Consider the following 21,612-nt stretch of genomic DNA (forward strand, 5'->3'; position numbering starts at 1 on the left):
TAAAATTTCATCCCGGAATATCATTACCAAGTTTCATATATTTAATTCTTATATGTTTCTCAATATTATTAGCTGCGGCATGTAAATATGTCTGCGCCCATGTTGACAAACATGAAATTACTCTGTTCAAACTGTCAAAGGTTTTTGCAGCGATTCAGCGCTAGGCGATTGTCAAGTGGATGTACAAATGACAGTGTTTTAAAGGTCATTATGATACTGCTGCTGATTTCTTAAAGAGATATATTAATTAACTATGTTTTCAGCGTTTTTGTGCATTGTATACAGGTCTAGTACTGTCAGATATCTCAGCAAGTTACATTGAGAATGTAACTACGTGTATAGCACTGACAAGTGACAAGCTTATTTTTTAAAAAGGTAGACGAGCTAGCAGCACTGTATCCATCGTAAAACAAAGAAGTACATAGCTGAACCACTTTTTCAGTGGAATGCACCGTGGTGCAAGCCGGGGGTTTCAGAATGGTGTATCTAAAGTACTGTGGCATTACTCATTAACTGTGCTTTATTACTGTTGTTTTAATTTTGCGATAACAAATAAGAGGTCAGTAGGGAATTAGCAACTTCTTTAAAATAACAAATCCATGGTATGTCATACAGTAATTTGAACCAAAAGCCCTTACAAAATATCACAAAGCTTATTAGCAGTTAGTCCGAAAAATCTGACGTTTTCCTGGCTTTTTCACGATTTTGATATTTTACATGCCAGGAAAACGTCAGAACTGGCACCATTACGAAAACTGGGAATTTCACCGTCTCCACCCGAAGTTGATTTTCTATACTTGGGAACCAAATTAGATGCAGAAATCACAATTTATCAATGGCACAATGCTCCTAGAACTCATCAATATCGATGAAAAGAATTACCACTCCATATTCCGATCCGAAGTTGCAAGATTTTAAAATGCACAAAATGAAAACAAATCTCGACAGTCAGATAAAATGTTTTCATCGGATTATATTATTTCATAAATGAACCATGAGTACTGTTGATGAGTACTAAAGGTATTGTACTATTGATAAAATGCAAATTCAGCATTTAATTCAGTTTGCAAGTATCGAAAATCAACCTGAGAATGCCGCCTCCGGTTGGAGGTGGCGAATTCCCAGTTTTCGTAATGGCGCCGGTTCTGACGTTTTCCTGGCATGTAAAATATCAAAATCGTGAAAAAGCCAGGAAAACATCAGATTTTTCGGACTAATTAGCAGTGAAAATAGTTTCATTTTTGCTAGCACTTTCCGGTGTGAGCAAATATGTGAGCCTTTTAAACAGGAATACTCATGCTTGACATTACAGTAGGATCTTCTGGGAATACTACTGCATAGAAATTGTACTATTTCAATTTTGTTTTATCATCTGAAAGCATAGCTGCAGAATTGTGGCTTTATGGTTTTATATATTAGTCTATGATCATAATGCTACAAATCCTGTAATGCAAAAAAGGTGCATTTTATGGTGCAAGATTTTCTGTGGAAGATTTTCTGTGCACTGTAAGGGAGAATTTCTCAACTTTCCAGCATTGGTCAATCATCTACCTTTCATTCCCTATAATTCTAGACACATAGTTACTTTAACGAAGATGTATATTCAATTACTTCACAACCTTTCTAGTCACTTCTACAGACAGATTTACTGGCTTTTAAAAAATTTTTTGTCAGATGACACAAAATTTAAAACAAGCGAGTTTATCAGTCTTTAGAGAAAATTATAAAGGGTTGGGAGGTGGATAAATTATACAGGTTGAATATAAGATGGGTCTTGAACTAGGTAGTGAAAAGTAGTTGATTGACCAATGCTGGAAAGAGAAGAAATTCACCCCAACAGTGCACAAAATATCTTCTTTTTTCAATTTTGAATGGAAACCATAATTTTTTATTTTTAATAGGGTTGGGTTCGCCATATCAGAAAACAGAAACATGTAACTTTCATTCATGTCAATGAAGGGACACAGTTATCCACAACACAGATTGTTGCAGATCCTAGGTTATGCCCAAGGTACGAGTTTCTTGTTAAAAAAATGAAAATTAAATTATATCTCAGTTAGGTTATTATGATATAATTGGTGAAATATTTACAGTGAATTAACTGCGGGCAGTTGTATAACTGTGACTGGAAAATTTCAAGAAAGTATTACCAAGAAGCAGAATATTGAGTTCCATGCAGAAGATATCAAAGTTCATGGCTTCTGTGAACTACAGGTAATACACAGATTCATCATAAAGTAATGGTAGATGTACATTTCTTCTCTCCTATGATGTACATTTTATAAGCTTATTACCTTATCTTCATTACAGCAAATAAATTACTGGCTATTGTCTTTATACATTGAATACAATATATAACTATGTATAATTCCTTTCCTGTATGATGGATACTTGTATACACATGCACTGGTATATACCTGTGGTGATAAAAGTTAATTTAAGTTCAATAGTTCTCAGTGTTTAAAATGAAATATGTAAATTTTTATGAAATTGACTTTAACATTTTCAGAAATATCCTTTTCACTCGAGAACGATTCACTCTAATGATTACACAAGACAATACCCTCACCTGCGACCGAAAACAAGTCTGTTCTCCTCCGTAATGAGGATCAGAAACACCGTTACAATGGCTGTACACAGGTACTTCCAGGTACGTCCACTTGTTTTGTCATGATTTTACCTGGCTACAAGAAACTGTGATTTAAAGTACAACACATTTAATACAAATGTTATTCAGTATAGTTGCAAAGTAAAGTTGTAAACAGTTGTTAACGTAAGTATAAATATAAAAAAATATTATTTTTTTAGGAGAATGGATACATATTTATTCACACACCTATTTTATCATCAAATGACTGTGAAGGTGCAGGACAACTTTTCACTGTTCAGGTAAATCTATATGCATTTACTGCCTTATTATTTTTGTACTTTTGTAATGTGCATGTGTTCATTGTTATGTATGATTTTCTCAGACTTAATTGTACATAGAATGTTTTTATCAACAATTATGAAAATTGATATAAAACTTGCAGATTTCAGACAAACAAACTGAGAGCAATGAAAAGAAAACTGTCCAAGAGTTCTTCAACAGTCAGGCATTCCTAACTGTGTCAGGACAGCTCCACCTGGAGGCCATGGCAAGGTATTAACTCTTCAGCATTACATAACTGAGCTGCTTCTCTTAATCATTGACCAGTACATTTATAATCAAATGTGTCATGCTTGTGTTAAGTATCATATTGAGGTATGTGACCCCTGATACAATGGTATGTATTTGTTTTTATGTGATGTCAATTATATTTTCTGCATTTAAAGTAAGAAAACTTTTGAATTAATAGTCAAAGTTTTAAGGTCAAAATATTATTATTAACTATTAAAATAGTTTGGGACAATTAGGTTTTTTGTAAGTTTTGTTGCTGAGCCCTATACGGAGATGTAATATCGTTTCCTGTAATTTGAATGACAGTGGGATCAGTAAAGTATACACGTTTAGCCCCGCCTTCCGAGCAGAGAGAAGTGCCACATCTAACCATCTGGCAGAGTTCTACATGATTGAAGCGGAACTCTCCTTTACTGATTGCTTAGAAGATATCATGCAGGTACATTGTATTTGCAAAGTCATTAATTGAATCATTCAAGCTACAGATGCTTCAGATCAATCCTATGTATAAAATTTTTGAGAGATGGATAATTTTCTTAGTGAGTAATTTTTCTTCTCATACAATTATGCCTTAGGTCATAATTTTTGTTTCCATGTTTTAAACTGGACTAAGAATACTTTTATTTGTTTGTATTAATTTATGGAAATTCCTAGGTATATATAATTTTGACTTCAAATTTCTTATTTTTGTGCCAGAAAGCTTTTCTCAACTGGAATGTTTTTATTCTTTGATATTGGTTTATTTTAAATCATTATAAACAGTGAGTCATTACCTGCACAAAAAAACTGAAGAAATCATAATTGTCAGTGTAGAAAACATCTGTTCTTAAAAGACTTCTCATTTATTCTATTGCCATGATTTTTGACATATGATGTCTAAAGATAGTATATTTACTTCATATAAGTATGGCCTGTACCATTGATTTTGGAAGTCAAATTTTTGGCTTCTTTTGCATAACATTTATTTGGACTGGAACTTTATATTTTAATGTACAGGTAGATTTACCATGATATCACCACAGGAAAATATGTTTTGTTCCATTTTGATCTGAAATTATCCTTGACCTTTGAATTAATTGAGCGGTGAGAAGGAATTGCTGTTAACTGGGCTTGGGAGGGATGGGTACCTTAACTACTGGGGTACACATAATGTTTATTGTGTATTAGTTTCGGCCATTGTAGCTGGTAGAGTACCTGGCAAGGCGTCCTGGGTTTGATTCCCAGTCCAACCATACATTTTCTCCTTACCTATTACTTAATTTGTGCTTTTGTCCACCCCTGGTGAAAGTCCTTCCAGAGACAAATAAGAACTTTGGTTGTGTCTTCAAAGGGAAAGACCAGTTAAGGAGGGAGGAATGTATTGGACCGTGGATATTGGCCTCAGTGGAGTGACTTACCAGTGATGTCAGGGTCACTGGTTCAATTCCCAGGTCCAGCCATACATTTTCACTTCTCTTGTTACAGTAACAAGCTTGATCTTAAAAATACTTCTTACTGATTCAGCTGATGGAAGGTCTTATAAAGTTCATCACTAAAGAAACCTTAAATACTTCTTCAAAGGATATTGAATTTGTCCACGAGAGGAACTCTGTATCAGAGGATCGCATTGTAAGTATTTACAACTATTAATGTATTACTAGTAGTTTGTCAAAAATTCGTTATAAGTCAACCATATACATGATGGAGTGTAAAGAGAGAAACTTTGTGTATAGGTTCACATGGCTTGTATTTATAGCCTAAAGACTGACATTTTAATGATTGTTTATAGAAAGCCATTGAAGCAATGACAGAGAAAGATTTTATTAGGTAGGTATTTATACTTCGAGGTACATACATGTATTATTATTTTTTCAATATTATCTTAAAATGTTGGTAAATTCTGCATAAATCTTTATCATTACAGAATGCCATACGAAGAAGCACTAGAAATTAATAACAACAACTCTGACACTTCAAAACTTAAGGTTAGCAACACTTAATTTCTGGCAGCTTCTGTGGTATCAAAAGGAAAGACAGATTTTTTTATGGATTGCATAATTTTGACTAAGGAAATGCAGATTAAGTGCAAGGTTCATCAGCATCGTCTAATAGCTTGGTTAACTCAACTAGTTTGTTCAACCACAAAGCCACATTTCAAGCAAACCAAATGTCAAAAAGTTTGTGGACTGATGCAATGAAAATAATGACGGTCCTATAATATCAATTCTTACAAGATTTATGAGGAATATAAAACAAAAAAAGTTGTAATTAAAGGGGCATGGACACAGTTTTAGCTACAATTTCAAAATTTATTTTTCCATTTTTTTAACAAATTTTTAACTATAGGGTCTTTCTAATGATCATCAAATATTTGAACGCCTGTTGTCCGGATAAAAGACAGATTTAGAGCTCCAATTAAGCTTTTGGTATGTAAACAAGGCTAGTGTCATGTTTTTAGTTACACAGGTTAATTTAAACAATGAAATGCTTTCTTTGTTTGTTATTACTGGAATTAACGGAAGCAGCTGTTGCAGAAAAAATACATATCCCGAGTTATGCAATTTTTTTCTCCAATAGCTGCGACAGTTAATTCCAGTAATAACAAACAAAGAAAGATATTTTATTGTTTATATTTATATCTGTTTAAATAATCATTTAAAGTAGGATTAAAAAGATTAATTATTGTATTAATGATGCGAACGTCTTTATACGTTTCATTGATGGAACAGCGTCTGATCAAGAAATCTGTACAGGCGACATGCCTAATGTAGTTCACGCAGTGATTAACGCAATGGGTTTTCTTAAGAAATAAAGGAGAAAATATTCAGTGGATGTAGATATATACTAATATATGTTCTTTCAAAGTAGATAATTTCAAATAAAAGTTAATCTCAAGTACGATTCGACAGTTACTATTGATTTGCTGAACTTCATTTCGTTATATGATATTTTCTATATGTAAACAAAAACAAGGTACGAGCCTTGTTTACATTATGAAGAACTTTCAGTTTTGAATCTTGTTTGTTAATCAACAAATTATGTTCAAATTTTTGCTAATCAATAGATGATACCTTAGGTAGGAATTGTAAACATTGAAACTGGTTTTAAAAAATCAGTTACAACTGTGTCCAGGCCACTTTAAGAAGACTTGAAAGTTTCAGCTTAATGCATTAAAATTTGCCAAATCATCATAGAAGATAAATGACTTTATAATGTTATGAGGTTTTGACACAAGGGTTTGTCATGTTCATTTTCACATGTAAATGTATATTCCTTTTTGGGTTACTGAGATTTTTAATCTAAATCTTGACCTTAAAATTTGGTTCACATGGGAGAAACTTCAACTTTACACTTTGCCAATAGCTGTCAAATGTGGGCATCAGTGTTTCACCAACACATCTTTGATTTGTTACCTTGGTGTGTGTGTGTTTGTGTAGAGGGGGGGTGTATTTATCATATCACAAAATCAATCTCTTTTAGTATTTCTACAGGGTTACTGCACTGATTAATATAACTGATAACTGGTAGCTGTAAAAACAAATGAAATTGAAAATCTAATTTATTTCAACATATAAAAATATTGACTTTTATCAGTCTATTCAATTATGATTTGTTGAAATATGAGCCATCAATGAATTAAGAAGCACAAAATTATTTACGAGAAAAATAACCTTGGGTCTTAATTCTTATTTTAAAAAAAAAAACTATCATTATTAGACGTAATTAAAAGGATAGCAAATAATGTATATATAAAATTGTCACAGTACATAATATCATATAGAGAAGACATACTGTACTGTAGAAGTACTTTTTTCTGCATGGTATTAATTTACGCTATGTATGCAGTCACAAATTTTCCATAGCAATTTGTTCCATAGTACTTAATGAATATACAAGTAAAGTATATACTGAGAGTCTAAGAAATCTGTATCATTTTCTATGCACAGATGAAAGAGAAATAAAAATTTCACTCAATTATGACCCTGTAAGAAAAAGTTCAGCTACAGTACCTAATGTTTGTTTTAAGGTATTTCCATCCTCCTATGACTTAGGTTTTTAAAAAAATTGTTATTTATTTAAATTCATGCCAGGTAGAACAATATTTTTTATAAGAATGCTTTTAAATAGGTGTAATGATAAATATTGTTAAGTAAAAAAGTTTTAAAAATGTTTTTTTTTTTTTAACTTAATTAAATGTTTACAAGGGTAATACCTCCTTCTCAGGTATCTTCATTCAGGCATTTTCTATATTGTACTTCTTATGTGAAATAGTTTCCCTGGTATTCACAATTCAAAATTATTTTAGAAGTAGCAAGTATATCAGAACTCTCAGCATCAGAATTATGCATTCGAACCAGTTTTTACATAACTTTTATCATAATATTTTACAAAAAATGTACAATTATTTTATGTTGACATACACTTCTAGTTATTTATGTCTCCTATCCTAAATAATATGGCGACCTATACTTTTTGTAATAATTAGTAAATAACTATATTAAATGAAAATAAATGGAGTTTTTGTACTTTGAACCATTAAAATTGTGAGGGTGGAAAAACCTTAAAGCACAGTTAGATGCTGAAAGGTGAATAAGAAAATTACATCACCACAAAACGAAACCACAGCCTATATGTTCAGTATGTCAGAACTAATTTTCTAATCGTTTTCATATTGTACACTGTAAACTAGCATCCTTGGACTTGACAATAGTCCAACCCAGAGACAATTGTATTTCTGATTGAAATTCAAACTGAATGGCTTTTCCACTGCATCTATTTCCGCTTTCAGCAGGAAAAACAAAAAATCTCCGTCCTCACTAATAACTTGAACAGAGTTGGTGACCAGATCACTGACTAGAATATGAGCTTGGCTGTCTGTACTTATACCATTTGGTTCAAATTCCTCTTCTAGAGGATGTCCTGAGTAATTGAATCGAAAGTCCCCTTTGTGGTTCGTCACCACTAGAGCTGCCTTGTAAAAGTCGGTGACAATCACGTCCTGGTTACGATTTTCTGTGATGTACTGGGGGTACTCATAAATCAGTTGCTTTTTATCTTTAAACCACCTCTCTTCACCAGATGTTGTATAACGCTTCAACATGGCCTTCTTTTCAAGAGATTCTCTTTTCCACATGCCAATTAATAGATCTGTGTTGGAGTGGCAAGAATAAATACAACATGGATTCCATGACTTTGGAATCAATATGTCTAAGTCCTCAACTTCATTTTCTTTTGAAACTTTCTTTATTTTCTTGTTTTGGTCGATATAAATGAGTTCCCCTTCCTTTGAAACTGTATGAACTCCTAGGCCACCTGAGAGGGTTTTTCGACTTTTAAGCATATTGCCAATGTCATCTGTCAAGTAAAGGTTACCATCAAAATCACTAACCCAGGCTTTTTTAGATGAAACTGAGGACACATGACTTGCCTTGCTAGGCAAATTGAATGATGTTGCTACTATAACTTGTGGTAATTCTGGCTTCTCTGGCTCTTTTGGCTCTTCTTCATCAGATTCAGTGTTTAGGTCAATACCAGATTCCCCTCGCCTTAATTTGGGAATTGTCAATTTTCCAAAAAGGTTTTCTACATCCAAACTGTTTATTTCTTCTTCTATTAAATCAGGAAGGTCCATCTCAATAGTTTCGAACTGATAGCTACTCATAACAATCATTGTCTCCTCTGGCAATTGCTGATTTTCTTTCTCATTTAATTTTTTCATCAAGTCAGAAATATATGCATCAACACATTTTAAATCATCTCTCGCGATATCAGTCATTAATCTCTTGTAACTCTCTATCTCTGCAAGCTTACTTTGTAGGACTGAGTCAACCAGATGATGAAGATGCTGAGATTTCAAAATCAAGGTGGAGCAAATGTCATTTACATCTGATAACATTTTTTCCAGATTGGTTGATATGTTGTTCTTTTTTATAAGGCCCTGGGTCAGTTTTTCATTGATTTGTTTAAGTTTTTCATGGAATGCCTCATGGATGTTTGTGAGACAGTGGTCTTTGTGTTCAGGACTTTTTATACAGTCTACACAGACAGGTACCTGACATTGTTGGCAGAAGAGAATGGGATGCTGGTTCTCATGATTTTTGCATGTCTGTTTTTCTGGAGTTTGGTTTGGGGAGGGTGCAACATCCTTAAATGGGTCTTCTCCTGAATTATAAATGTATATCTTACATATATTGTCTAAATTAAAGATCCAATGTAAAAATAACATCAGTACTGCTATTATTTTTTTAAAATACATAATATTAGATCTTCATTAGCTCACCTGAGCCGAAGCTAAATGATACCCCTGCCACCCATACGAGTACGAGGGGCATTTCAAAAGTTCTGAGAACTGGCATATAAAATTTTAACTACGTTACGGATTAAAATGTCTCTGACACCACTGTAAAGCCTAGGCAAATATGCATAACTAGTGACGTCATTTTACATTCAAAATGACGTATAGGTCTGCTAAAATGACGTCATAATTAGGTATACTCTGTATACTGGGCGTAAAAATGACTGATAAGGAGAACAAGTTTTTTGATGAGCAAAGAGCGTATTGCAAAATTCGCTCATTGCTCGGCTTTACGGCAACAGAAATAAAAGCCGATTTAGATATAGTATATAAAGAGCATGCTCTTTCATATCCAGCAATAGCAAGATGGGTAGTTCGTTTTAAAGAGGGTAGAAAATCAATTGAAGATGACCCCCGTTCGGGGCGTCCACTGTGTGCATATTGCGAAAAAGAAATCGTCGCTGTTCAAAATACAATAGCCGATGATGCTAGATATACAGTTGAGGAAATAGCAGACTTAACTAACATTAATTCGTCAGCAGTTTTTCGTATTTTAAAGGAAAACTTAAAGCTTAGGAAAGTCTGCGCTAGATGGGTGCCGCATCTTCTCTCGGAAGAGCAAAAGCGCACCCGGGTAGAAATGGCTTCACAGTGACTAACAATTTTAGAAAGATTGTGACCAAAGGCGAATAAATGAGATTGTAACTGGTGATGAAACATGGATATATTTTTTTGAACCGGAAACTAAGCTCAATAATAAAGTTTGGATCGGTGAAAATGACACAAGGCCTCAAATTGCACGCAGAAACCGGTCTGTCTGGAGAGTAATGTACGCCTTATTTTTTGATTCTAAAGGCCCTGTTACTCAAGTTCCGGTTCCAGAACACAGCAGTGTTACTGGTCAATTTTATGCAGAAAATGTCTTGTCTCAGGTTGTAAAACACTATAAAACGACCCGACCAGCAACCGGTACCACACGAGGAATAAAGCTCCTCCATGACAACGCACCTGCCCATAGATCAGAGGTAGTAACAAAATATTTAAAGGAGAATGGTATTGCCGTTTTACCACATCCACCCTACAGTCCTGACCTAGCTCCATGCGATTTTTGGTTGAATGCCGTTATTAAAGAAGCCCTCCGAGGACGGCGATTTGAAAGTCGTCATGCAGTTGGAAGTGCCGTATTCCAGTGTATGAAACGCATACCGAAAGAGGACTATAGGGCGGCATTTTCCACGTGGATTTCAAGACTGAAAAAGTGTGTCCAGGTCAATGGAGACTATTTTGAGGGATTGATATAATTTAATTCATGATAATGACGTTCATTTATTTACCGCACACCAGTTCTCAGAACTTTTGAAATACCCCTCGTATAATGGCAGTGTCCATGTTTTGCTATGGGAAACCCGAAGCATGTGTCAGATCAAAAAGTAAAATAGGAGGTGCACAATTGCACTATGTAACAAAGATTCTTTGAAAGTCTCATTAAATTTCATTCAGTGGTATGAGAGGAGTTGCACATAAGAGATGGGTACTCCAAAACGTAACAGACAGACGGACGGACAGACATCCTGATCACTATACACCCTCCCTTTTCAAGTGGGGGGTATGATAAATTATTTGCAAAAATAAATGTAATTTATTTACCATTTTCTTGTGTCAATTTCTTATCATTCAGGTACACAACCAAATCCTCAGGTTCAAGGTCAAAATTGGCAAGATATGAAGGAAACAAAAGTACCTCCAGTATCTGTTTACCAATCTCTCCTCTTTCCAAGTCCTGTCTGTAAAGGTCATAGCCTCTCTCTGAAGTAAAGGTCAACTTAAGAAGTAAGCTTCCTTTAGAGCTTTCTAAGGAAGCAGAGTAATTTTTCTTTAGCTTTAAGTTAAATCGGAGAAATCTGGCCAATATTTTCATTTTATTTTGTTGTAGATTGGCATAAGTTTCTATCTTTTGTGTTAAATCACTAAAGAATTGTTCTAAAGCCAGTCTTGAGCTTTCTTCATTGTCCTCTCTTATGAAGTCTTCTATTGATTCGTAAATTTGCTCTAAATCTGATTCAGATGTGTCTTCATGAATGCTGTCTACCATAATATTCAGAATATTGACACTATTTTCTGTTAATGTTTCTGCCAATTTCCTTTTCCCTGGATTTCTGGTTTCAATCCTGACTGTTTGTGAATTTTATCCATTTGATCTTGTCGTATGTTGTTGAACAAACTTTTCTTTCGTTGCACTGCATTTAATATCTGACCAGGCAAGACTTCATTTTTTAGCACGTCTTGTAACACCAATGTCAGTTCCTCAATGATGACCAGACCAAGTCTAACAAACCTTGTTCTGTCTTCAGGAGATGTTGTTTTGCTCAAGGCCATCCTAAAATTAAAACTAAAATCAGAAGTATATACCACAAAAAACAAAGTTGTTTATATCTATGAATATGTGACCAATATCTATCCCCAGTCTAATTAAATAATAGACCAAACAGAATGTGGGTACCCTAGCTGGTGTCATCTTTTCTGTTTTTTCATCATTTGTCTTGGAACTCTGTTATGTGTTGTTATAATATTAAGTAGGTTTGAAAGAAAGAAAACCTTGTTAAACCTTTATATGTGATGCAATAATCAGGGTATCTCATATTAATCAAAAGACTGTAAATTACCCAGTAGTGTACCTTACGGATGAAGAAGGACATCTACATGTACAGGCACAAGGTCAGTTGGTCAAAGCTGAAGGCTCTCAACACTAGATGTGGATAAGATGTGTGTTAACTCTTTTGAGCAATTTTTTTAAACAAAAGTACACCTTCTATAGGAATGAAAGGTATATGTAATAGCCAAAATCCAATCAAAGTATAACAGCTAGTATTTTACTACACATTACTTTGAGTTTTATTGATTATTCAAAGTGAATGAGTGCATGTGGGTTAATTAATTAACATATAGGGTCAAAATTTTCATGGGAAAAAAGAGGGAGAAGTAACTTTTTGAAAACTGCATGTCTTTAAAGATGATCAGGGCTAACATGAATCAACAGACATTCACATCAGCCCGTGGACCTCTTGTTTGTGACAGAATGTAGATAATATGGATCTAAACTTTTTATGCATGCATGCTTTACTTTGATAGATGTAAGTGTAGACAGAAATTATCTTTTTCAAATTTAAGTTCCTTAGAATCAACAGAGTTGTGTAATAAGTCAATACTTTTTTATTGCCAAAAAATGTAAAGCCTGTACTAAAAAAATACGCACACAACATTAATTTTTCAGTTAAAATTCAGTTACAACAAAGTAGCTAGGCTACTTTCATTTTCAGCCATTTGTTTATGTTAAGTTTGCTGGTCAGGTATATAGATATGTATTTAAACTATACACAACCCTTTCAACAATCATAGGATACCCACATTCATGACAAGTTTAGCGACAAGTTTATTAAAATGAAATAATATGATATCAAAAGCTAATCTACGGTGATATAATATATTCTGTATCCAGCAATTTTTTTTGAATTATAGCTGGTAATTATCTCAAAATTGTTCTGCTTAATGGAAAAATTATATATGTTGTTGGAACATTTGATGTTTGCATGCATGGTTGATTGAATTGGACAAATTTGTTTTTGTAGTTTTTTAGCTCACCTGAGCCGAAGGCTCAAGTGAGCTATTCTGATCAAAATTTGTCCGTCGTCTGTCGTCGTCGTTGTCGTTGTTGTCGTCGTTGTCGTTGTCGTAAACTTTTCACATTTTCATCTTCTTCTCAAGAACCACTGGGCCGATTTCAACCAAACTTGGTACAAAGTATCCTTGGGTGAAGGGAATTCAAGTTTGTTCAAATGAAGGGCCAGGCTCTTTTCCAAGGGGAGATAATTATGAATTAGAGAAAAATTAATGGCATTTTTAAAAAATCTTCTTCTCAAGAACCACTGGGCCAGGAAAGATGAAACTCATATGGAATCATCCTCAGGTAGTGTAGATTCAAGTTTGTTCAAATCATGACCCCCGGGGGTAGGGTGGGGCCAAAATGGCCGATCAAAGTTTTACATAGGAATATATAGAAAAAATCTTAAAAAATCTTCTTCTCAAGAACCACTGGGCCAGGAAAGATGAAACTCATGTGGGATCATCCTCAGGTAGTATAGATTCAAGTTTGTTCAAATCATGACCCCCGGGGGTAGGGTGGGGCCAAAATGGCCGATCAAAGTTTTACATAGGAATATATAGGAAAAATCTTAAAAAATCTTCTTCTCAATAACCACTGGGCCAGGAAAGATGAAACTCATTTGGGATCATCTTCAGGTAGTGTAGATTCAAATTTGTTCAAATCATGACCCCCGGGGGTAGGGTGGGGCCAAAATGGCCGATCAAAGTTTTACATAGGAATATATAGAAAAAATCTTAAAAAATCTTCTTCTCAAGAACCACAGGGCCAGGAAAGATGAAACTCATTTGGGATCATCTTCAGGTAGTGTAGATTCAAGTTTGTTCAAATCATGACCCCCGGGGGTAGGGTGGGGCCAAAATGGCCGATCAAAGTTTTACATAGGAATATATAGAAAAAATCTTTAAAAATCTTCTTCTCAAGAACCACTGGGCCAGGAAAGATGAAACTCATGTGGGATTATCTTCAGGTAGTGTAGATTCAAGTTTGTTCAAATCATGACCCCTGGGGGTAGGGTGGGGCCAAAATGGCCGATCAAAGTTTTACATAGGAATATATAGGAAAAATCTTTAAAAATCTTCTTCTCAAGAACCACTGGGCCAGGAAAGATGAAACTCATTTGGGATTATCTTCAGGTAGTGTAGATTCAAGTTTGTTCAAATCAGGACCCCTGGGGGTAGGGTGGGGCCAAAATGGCCGATCAAAGTTTTACTTAGGAATATATTAGAAAAATCTTTTAAAATCTTCTTCTCAAGAACCACTGGGCCAGGAAAGATGAAACTCATTTGGGATCATCCTCAGGTAGTGTAGATTCAAGTTTGTTCAAATCATGACCCCCGGGGGTAGGGTGGGGCCAAAATGGCCGATCAAAGTTTTACATAGGAATATATAGGAAAAATCTTTAAAAATCTTCTTCTCAAGAACCACTGGGCCAGGAAAGATGAAACTCATTTGGGATTATCTTCAGGTAGTGTAGATTCAAGTTTGTACAAATCATGACCCCCGGGGGTAGGGTGGAGCCAAAATGGCGGATCAAAGTTTTACATAGGAACATATAGGGAAACATTTTAAAATCTTCTTTTCAAGTACTTCAAAGACAGGCTTCGTTATATTTATAGGGAATTATCCTCAGGTAGTGTAGATTCAAGTTTGTTCAAATCATGACCCCCTGGGGTGGTGTAAAATTCAAGTGGCCCCTGGGCCTCTTGTTTTGTTACCTTTTAGTGAGCCTATAGAGCTGCTACAAGATATCTGATAATCTAGGTGGCCTCCATGTTGTCAGATAAATAGAGCATGCGCATTCCTGATATTAGACACGTCAAAAAAGTCACTGTGGTGGATCATAATATATATAGAGAATAAATACAGGACAAAGGGGGAAAAATTAAAGCTAAAGAATAGAAGTTTCAAGTTTCATCAAGTCAAAAATGTCAGTGAAACTAACTGCATGCAGTGTCAGCAGTACAGATACATGTAATCTATACAAATCTTAAGTTATGACTGAAAACCCAAGGTGATATAAAGTTTATCCTGTATTAATTGAAACATTTATGTCAATTTCAATCCAAATTCGGATTAATTTTTCTGAAATATGAATAACTGGGAAATCTTTCAAATTAAACAACATCATTCAACTGCTGTTCAAACAAAGACGCACAGCGAATCTCTTCCCTTATAAGTCATACATGTACATCCAAGTAATTTTCAATAATGAACTGAAAATTATAGACCACAAAATGACAGGCTTCTGATTTTATGTCTTATCATCTGTCAAATGTTAAAGATGTTATCTATGTTCCTGAGGTATTTTTTGGACCAGCTAGAGATTCATTATCATAATGTTATTTAAATGATTTATGGGGGTATACAGCACAAAGTAATGTACATGTATTTCATTGGGGTATACACCATGTAAAATGCTGATGTGGGGGGTTAAATATCTGTCTCTGCAATTTGTGTTAAACATTTCCTTGATATTTAGGGGGAAAATTATATCAATAATTGAAATTAAACTTCAAGAAATAATATGTAAGTATAAAGTGTAGATTTACCAGGATAATCACATCATGGGCTACCAGTCTAGAGTGGGTCTGAAGGCAACTTGATAGTTTCAAATTTGTTATGTCACCCTCATTTAATGACATACATTTAAGGATATATCGCCGGGGCATTTAGTGTTTGTCATGTCTGTCTTCTGTCCTGTCCTTCCATTCTTCCGTCTGTCCTTCCTTCACACTTTGTGTTTAGCTCAGTTGAAAGCTCAGTTTCAAAGAAACTCTCCAAGATATTTTCATCAAACTTTATATGCTGATAGACATTGATGAGAGCTATGCAATTGCATCAGCATTTTTCTTACCTTGACTTCACTTTTCTTACATTAGTGTGTATAAGCTCAGTTTTATGCATACCATTCAAGATGATGTTATTAAACTTCACATGTTTATACATACTGATGAGAGCTAATCAGTTGCATCAACATTTTTTACCTTGACCATTCCTTTGACCTTAACTTCACTTATGATCATTTGATTTTATATAAAACAAGCTAATTCAGAGAATTCGTGTCCCCCGCTTAGGGAAAAAGTCGGCTCCCCCTGACTGAATTTGTAGAATTATTAAATGTATACATGTATACTGAAGCAAATAAAATACATGTATGTCAATATGCATTAAAGATTTGATTGCTTATTCTTTATTATGTGTATAGAAGATTTTTTATATGGAATATTTATCACACTGTAATGATGATTTTATAACCTCATTAATTTTTCATTTCACATGCTGAATACTATCATTTAGTAAAAAAAAAAAAGTATTTATAAAAAAAAAAAAAAGGATCGATCGAGCTTCGATCCCGGGACCTCTCACATTTGAAGCGAGAGACATAACCACTAGACCACGGAATCGCTATACGCGGTTTGAAGTATATGCAGAAGTGAAGTCACATACATGTATATATTCATGTTTTCATGTTCGGTATTCTCAAAATTTTACACAATCCATGGTGTTTGATTTATTTAGCCTTTATTAAACAGTTCTAATAGATGTAATAAGAACATAAAGTCCGCCGAGAACCTGTTTTATACGCAATAACTCATGCCCCTGCTCTAAAAATAGCGACATGTAATACTATAAATACTAATAAAAAAAACGGGGCGGGGCACTTTGAGAGGGGCGAGAGACGTCCTAGGGAGTTTTGGTATAAAATTACATTGCATAAGCTCAAAATCTTCTTGAAATATCGCCCGGAAATGATAGTGTTACACACAGACAGAATGTATAAATTTACGACCTTGAACTTTGACCTTTTGACCTCAAAATCAATAGGGGTCTTCATTAGGCCACAGGGAGTTGTTATGTAAAATTTCATTGCAATAGCTCAAATGGTTCTAGAGATATCGTGTGGAAACGAAAGTGTTTTAACAGACAGAATTTGCTTATTTATGACCTTGACCTTTGACCTTTTGACCTCAAAATCAATAGGGGTCTTCTTTAGTCCATAGGGAGTTGCTATGCTAAATTTCATTGCAAAAGCTCAAAGGGTTCTCGAGATATCGTGTGGAAACGAAAGCGTTACAGACAGACAGAAAGACGGACGGACGGACGGACGGACGGACGGACAAACCCAAATTAATATCCCCCACTTTTCAAGCGGGGGACAAAAATATACCAGGTATTGGGATTTAACTGTCTTTGAATTTATATTATTTTCATAGATCTATTTTCAACATAGCGCAAATAACCGATCAAAATTTATCGTCTTCATTTATATTATTTAAACGTATGTAAAATATACAAGCAAATTCAAAGAATTGTGGTCCCCCGCTTTCGGTGTCTTTGTTGGTGAGATGTTATTTTTTTATGACATATTGTGTCTAATATGAACATCCTATCATATGTCATTTCTTAGAAATTATCATTGAAGTTGATTTTTTTGAAGGATGAAAACCCTTATCCTGAGCGTTAAAAAGTTATGGCCAAAGCTAACGTTTTTTAAAAGTAGGTCAAGATCAAAGAGTCAAAGTTATGATGAAAGGTTTTCTCACAAGGATTGCATATGTGAAGTATGAAAGCCCTAGCCCTTACCGTTCAAAAGTTGTGGTCAAAGTTAAAGTTTTTACATTAGCATGTAAATCTCCAAGGTCAAGGTCAAAAGGTCAAAGTTGTTGGTATCCAATGAAATGTCTTGCAACAAGGAATACATATGTGAAATATAAAAGTCCTAGTATCTACCGTTCAAAAGTTGTGACCAAAGTTAAAATAGTTAAAACTCCAATGTCAAGGTCAAAGGGTAAAAGTTGTTGGTATCCAATGAAAGGTCTTCTCAAAAAGATTACATATGTGAAGTACGAAAGCCCTAGCCCTTACCGTTCAAAAGTTATGGTCAAGGTTAAAGTTTTTACATAAGTTTGTAAATCTCCAAGGTCAAGGTCAAAAGGTCAAAGTTGTTGGTATCCAATGGAATGTCTTGCAAAAAGGAATACATATGTGAAATATAAAAGTCCTAGTATCTACTGTTTAAAAGTTGTGACCAAGGTTAAAGTTTTTAAAAAGTAGTTAAAACTCCAAGGTCAAGGTCAAAGGGTAAAAGTTCTTGGTATCCAATAAAAGGTCTTCTAACAAGGATAACATATGTGAAGTACGAAAGCTTTAGTCCTCATCGTTCAAAACTTATGGTCAAGGTTAACGTTTTTTCATAAGTACGTAAATCTCCAAAGTCAAGGTCAAAATATCAAGATTGTTGGTATCCAATGAAAGGTCTTGCCACAAACAATACATTTGTGAAATATAAAAGTCCTAGTACCTTCCATTCAAAAGTTATGGCCAAAGTAAAAGTTTGAAATTTCTGTGTAAAAATGGGTCAAACTCCAAGGTCAAGGTCAAAAGGTCAAATTTGGTGGTACCCAAAGAAAGGTCTTGTCACAAGGTATACACTTGTGAAATATGAAAGTCATAGCTCTACTAAATCAAAAGTTATGGGCAAGGTTAAAGTTTTTGTGACGGACAGACTGACAGACGGACAGACGGAAAGACGGACAGACGAATGAGATTTAATGTCCCCTCGCTTTCGCGAAAGCGGGGGACAATATGAAATAACCATTTAGCTCAGTTTTAAAGATACCATTCAAGATAGTGTTATCAAACTTCATATGTTATACATTGAAGAGAGCTACTTGGTATTCAACTGTATTACCATTTTTGACCTTGACCTTTCCTTTGACCATACTTTCCTTAAATTAGTGTTTAGCTCAGTTTAAAAAAAAGCATCCAAGTTATTTTTATCAAACTTCATATGCTGATACATAATGATGAGAGCAATTCAACTGAATCAATTTTTTTTCCTAGACCTTTACTTTGACCTTGACTTCACTTTTTTAAAATTAGTGTTAAGCTTAGTTTTAAAGAAATCATGTAAGATATTTTTATCACAAACTTCATATGTTGATACATACTGATGAGAGCTATTCAATATTTTTGACCTTGGCCTTTCCTTTGACCTTTTTGACCGCCCTTTTCCTAAATTAGTATCAAACTTCATATGTTGATACATACTGATGTAAGCAATTCAACTGCATCAACATTTTTGACTTTTGATCTTTCATTTGACCTTGATCTCATTGTTATCAAATTGTTTTTTAGGTCAGTTTTTCAGTTTTTAAAGAAACCATTCATAAATATTTTTTCAACTTCATAATGCTGATACATACTGATGAGAGCTTTTCAACTGCATCAACATTTTTTGACCTTGACCTTTCCTTTGACCTTGTCAGACCTCACTTTTCTGAAATTAGTGTCAAACTTCATATGCTGATACATACTGATGTAAGCAATTCAACTGCATCAATTTTCAAGACATACTGATTAAATTTCATACACTAATACAAATTTTCATGTTTCATTACTTACACACCCTAGACAGGGCATTCATGTCCTATGGACATATTTCTAGTTAAGGATTTTTTACACTCTCTCTCATTTAACATTCCAATGAAGGTTTCTTTTTTTCAGTGGGGAGATGATCTACAGAGAGCTCATGAGAAAGCTTTAGTTAAGCATTGTAGGAATGTTCCTGTATTTGTAACGGATTACCCAGAGGAGCTCAAACCTTTCTATGCCCGACAAAATCCAGACAACAGGACAGTAAGCATGAGCAATCTTTATGTCCATTTAAATTAAAAAAGAGTCAATCTTGGTTAAACAGTTAAACAAAGTCTTAGGGCTGGTACACATGGTAATGCTTGCCTTAGAAGTCATAGAACTTAAGTTGTAGCCTTACTGTGTGTACACCCATACTACACGTTTTTTCGAGCCTTACAAGTCTGACTTCGGAATAGAACACTGCTCTATTTTTTAATACAAGACTTAATTGACATTTATTTCTTGACAAATGAAAACATTAACCCAATTTCCAATCTATTTTTATAAAACCATACATGTTGGTATATTGAAGAAAGCACAATACTTCAGGTAACCTCCTCTACTTAGTTAAAAAGTGTGGATGCACTGGTTGGTAAAACTAATTAAAGTCCTAGCTAGTAATCTATTATTCCATTTAATAATGCACACTGTTTATGGCACAAAAACACATGGAGTTAATGTAAATGTTGCTTATAATATTGTAAGTCTTGCCTTAGCGTGTGGACATGAGAGCCGTACATCCTACAAAACGTAAGGTTTTAGACTTATAAAGCAAGCCTTACTGTGTGTACCGGCATTTAGTGAGATAACCTTGAACTTTTAGGTGGCTGGCCTTGACCTTTTGATCCCTGGTGTTGGGGAGCTTTGTGGAGGGACACTGAGGGAGGAGAGATATGATTTACTCCATCAAAAGTTACAGTCTAAAAATCTCCTCGATGCACTTTCTTGGTAAGTCAAGTGGTCTTGCTTCTATCAGCTCCAGAAATGAAGATTAAAGCTGATCACATTCAGCTACAACCTTCACCCTGTAATTAAAGCAGGGATATTTTAAAAGGGGTTAGATTCATTGATTATTTTTTTCTTTATTTTGAATGAAATTTTATTTCCTTTAATAACTTTTATCTTAATCAGTTTTAAAATGGTGAATTATAGTCAACAAGTCCATCATCAGTAGTGCATCAGTTTTATGTTTGTTTGTTTTTTTTTTTGATTTACATTTTCAGCTTCTTCTCTTGAACCCTGAACCAGTTTCAACCAATTACCAATTGGCATATTACATCAGTGGGTGAAAGGTTACAATAGTTGTGAATTTCATAGTTCCTGTCCCTTGGGGCCAGGGTAGGGGGGACTAAAACTATCAAAATGAGTGCTATCTTAAGAAACAATCATCTTCTTTATTCCTGCACACCAAGCTGACAATGTGTTAGTTTGATAATAATGAGCATTGAACCCTCCATCATATTTATGAAATTGAAGGCCCCATGCAGTGCCAGGGGTTCTGGAGTTAATTTTGGGCTCTAATATCATAGTAAAGATACATAGTTTTTTGGAAAATTTTCCGATTTCTTCTTATTTTAAGCAGATAAATTAGGTGCTTTAACTTATGAATACCAGGGTGATCTCATGCATATTTGTTAAATCTTTTGGCATTTGGTGAGGGGGAGCTATATTGAATAAAGATACATGTACATTATTTCTTTAAAAATCTTCTGTGTCCTTGTATATTATCCAAAAGATGAGCAAGGGTGCCTCTTCCAAAATTATGAATTTCATGGCCCCTGGGTAAGGGGTTCTGGTGTTAAGGTAGGGTTCTTTTGATTATATAGTGAAAATGCATTATTTCTTTGCAAATTTTCTAGGTACTTAGAGCTACGAGAATTTGGCTCCTGTCCTCATGGTGGTTTTGGAATGGGATTTGATCGCTATCTACAGTTTCTGCTGGGTATGCCAAACATTAAAGATGTCACAGCATTTCCTCGATGGACTGGGCATTGTCCACTCTGATGATGACCTGTCATTAAACACATTAAAATAAATATTTAATGCACACAATGGTGTCTTTTTTGATTATGTTGTATGTTTACAGTTCAAGAGAACTTC

At 34.5% G+C, this 21,612-nt stretch overlaps 1 protein-coding gene across 1 annotated transcript; it reads left to right on the top strand.

The window, feature by feature from the left end:
• The first annotated feature begins 79 nt into the window (after nucleotides 1-79).
• Nucleotides 80-21,548, top strand: LOC134242833 (probable asparagine--tRNA ligase, mitochondrial). The gene is made up of 13 exons (XM_062724965.1): nucleotides 80-204; nucleotides 1,902-2,011; nucleotides 2,094-2,214; nucleotides 2,510-2,650; nucleotides 2,809-2,889; nucleotides 3,033-3,142; nucleotides 3,467-3,599; nucleotides 4,664-4,768; nucleotides 4,929-4,966; nucleotides 5,064-5,124; nucleotides 19,603-19,734; nucleotides 20,336-20,460; nucleotides 21,372-21,548. The coding sequence occupies exons 1-13, from the start codon at nucleotides 88-90 to the stop codon at nucleotides 21,514-21,516; spliced, it is 1,419 nt and encodes a 472-aa protein (XP_062580949.1). The 5' UTR covers nucleotides 80-87; the 3' UTR covers nucleotides 21,517-21,548.
• Nucleotides 21,549-21,612: the final 64 nt, after the last annotated feature.

This window comes from Saccostrea cucullata, unplaced genomic scaffold (genome assembly GCF_032062105.1).
Source record: "Saccostrea cucullata isolate Sc308-1 unplaced genomic scaffold, CSIRO_AGI_Scuc_v1 ctg304, whole genome shotgun sequence".
Classification (NCBI taxonomy): Eukaryota; Metazoa; Mollusca; class Bivalvia; order Ostreida; family Ostreidae; genus Saccostrea; species Saccostrea cuccullata.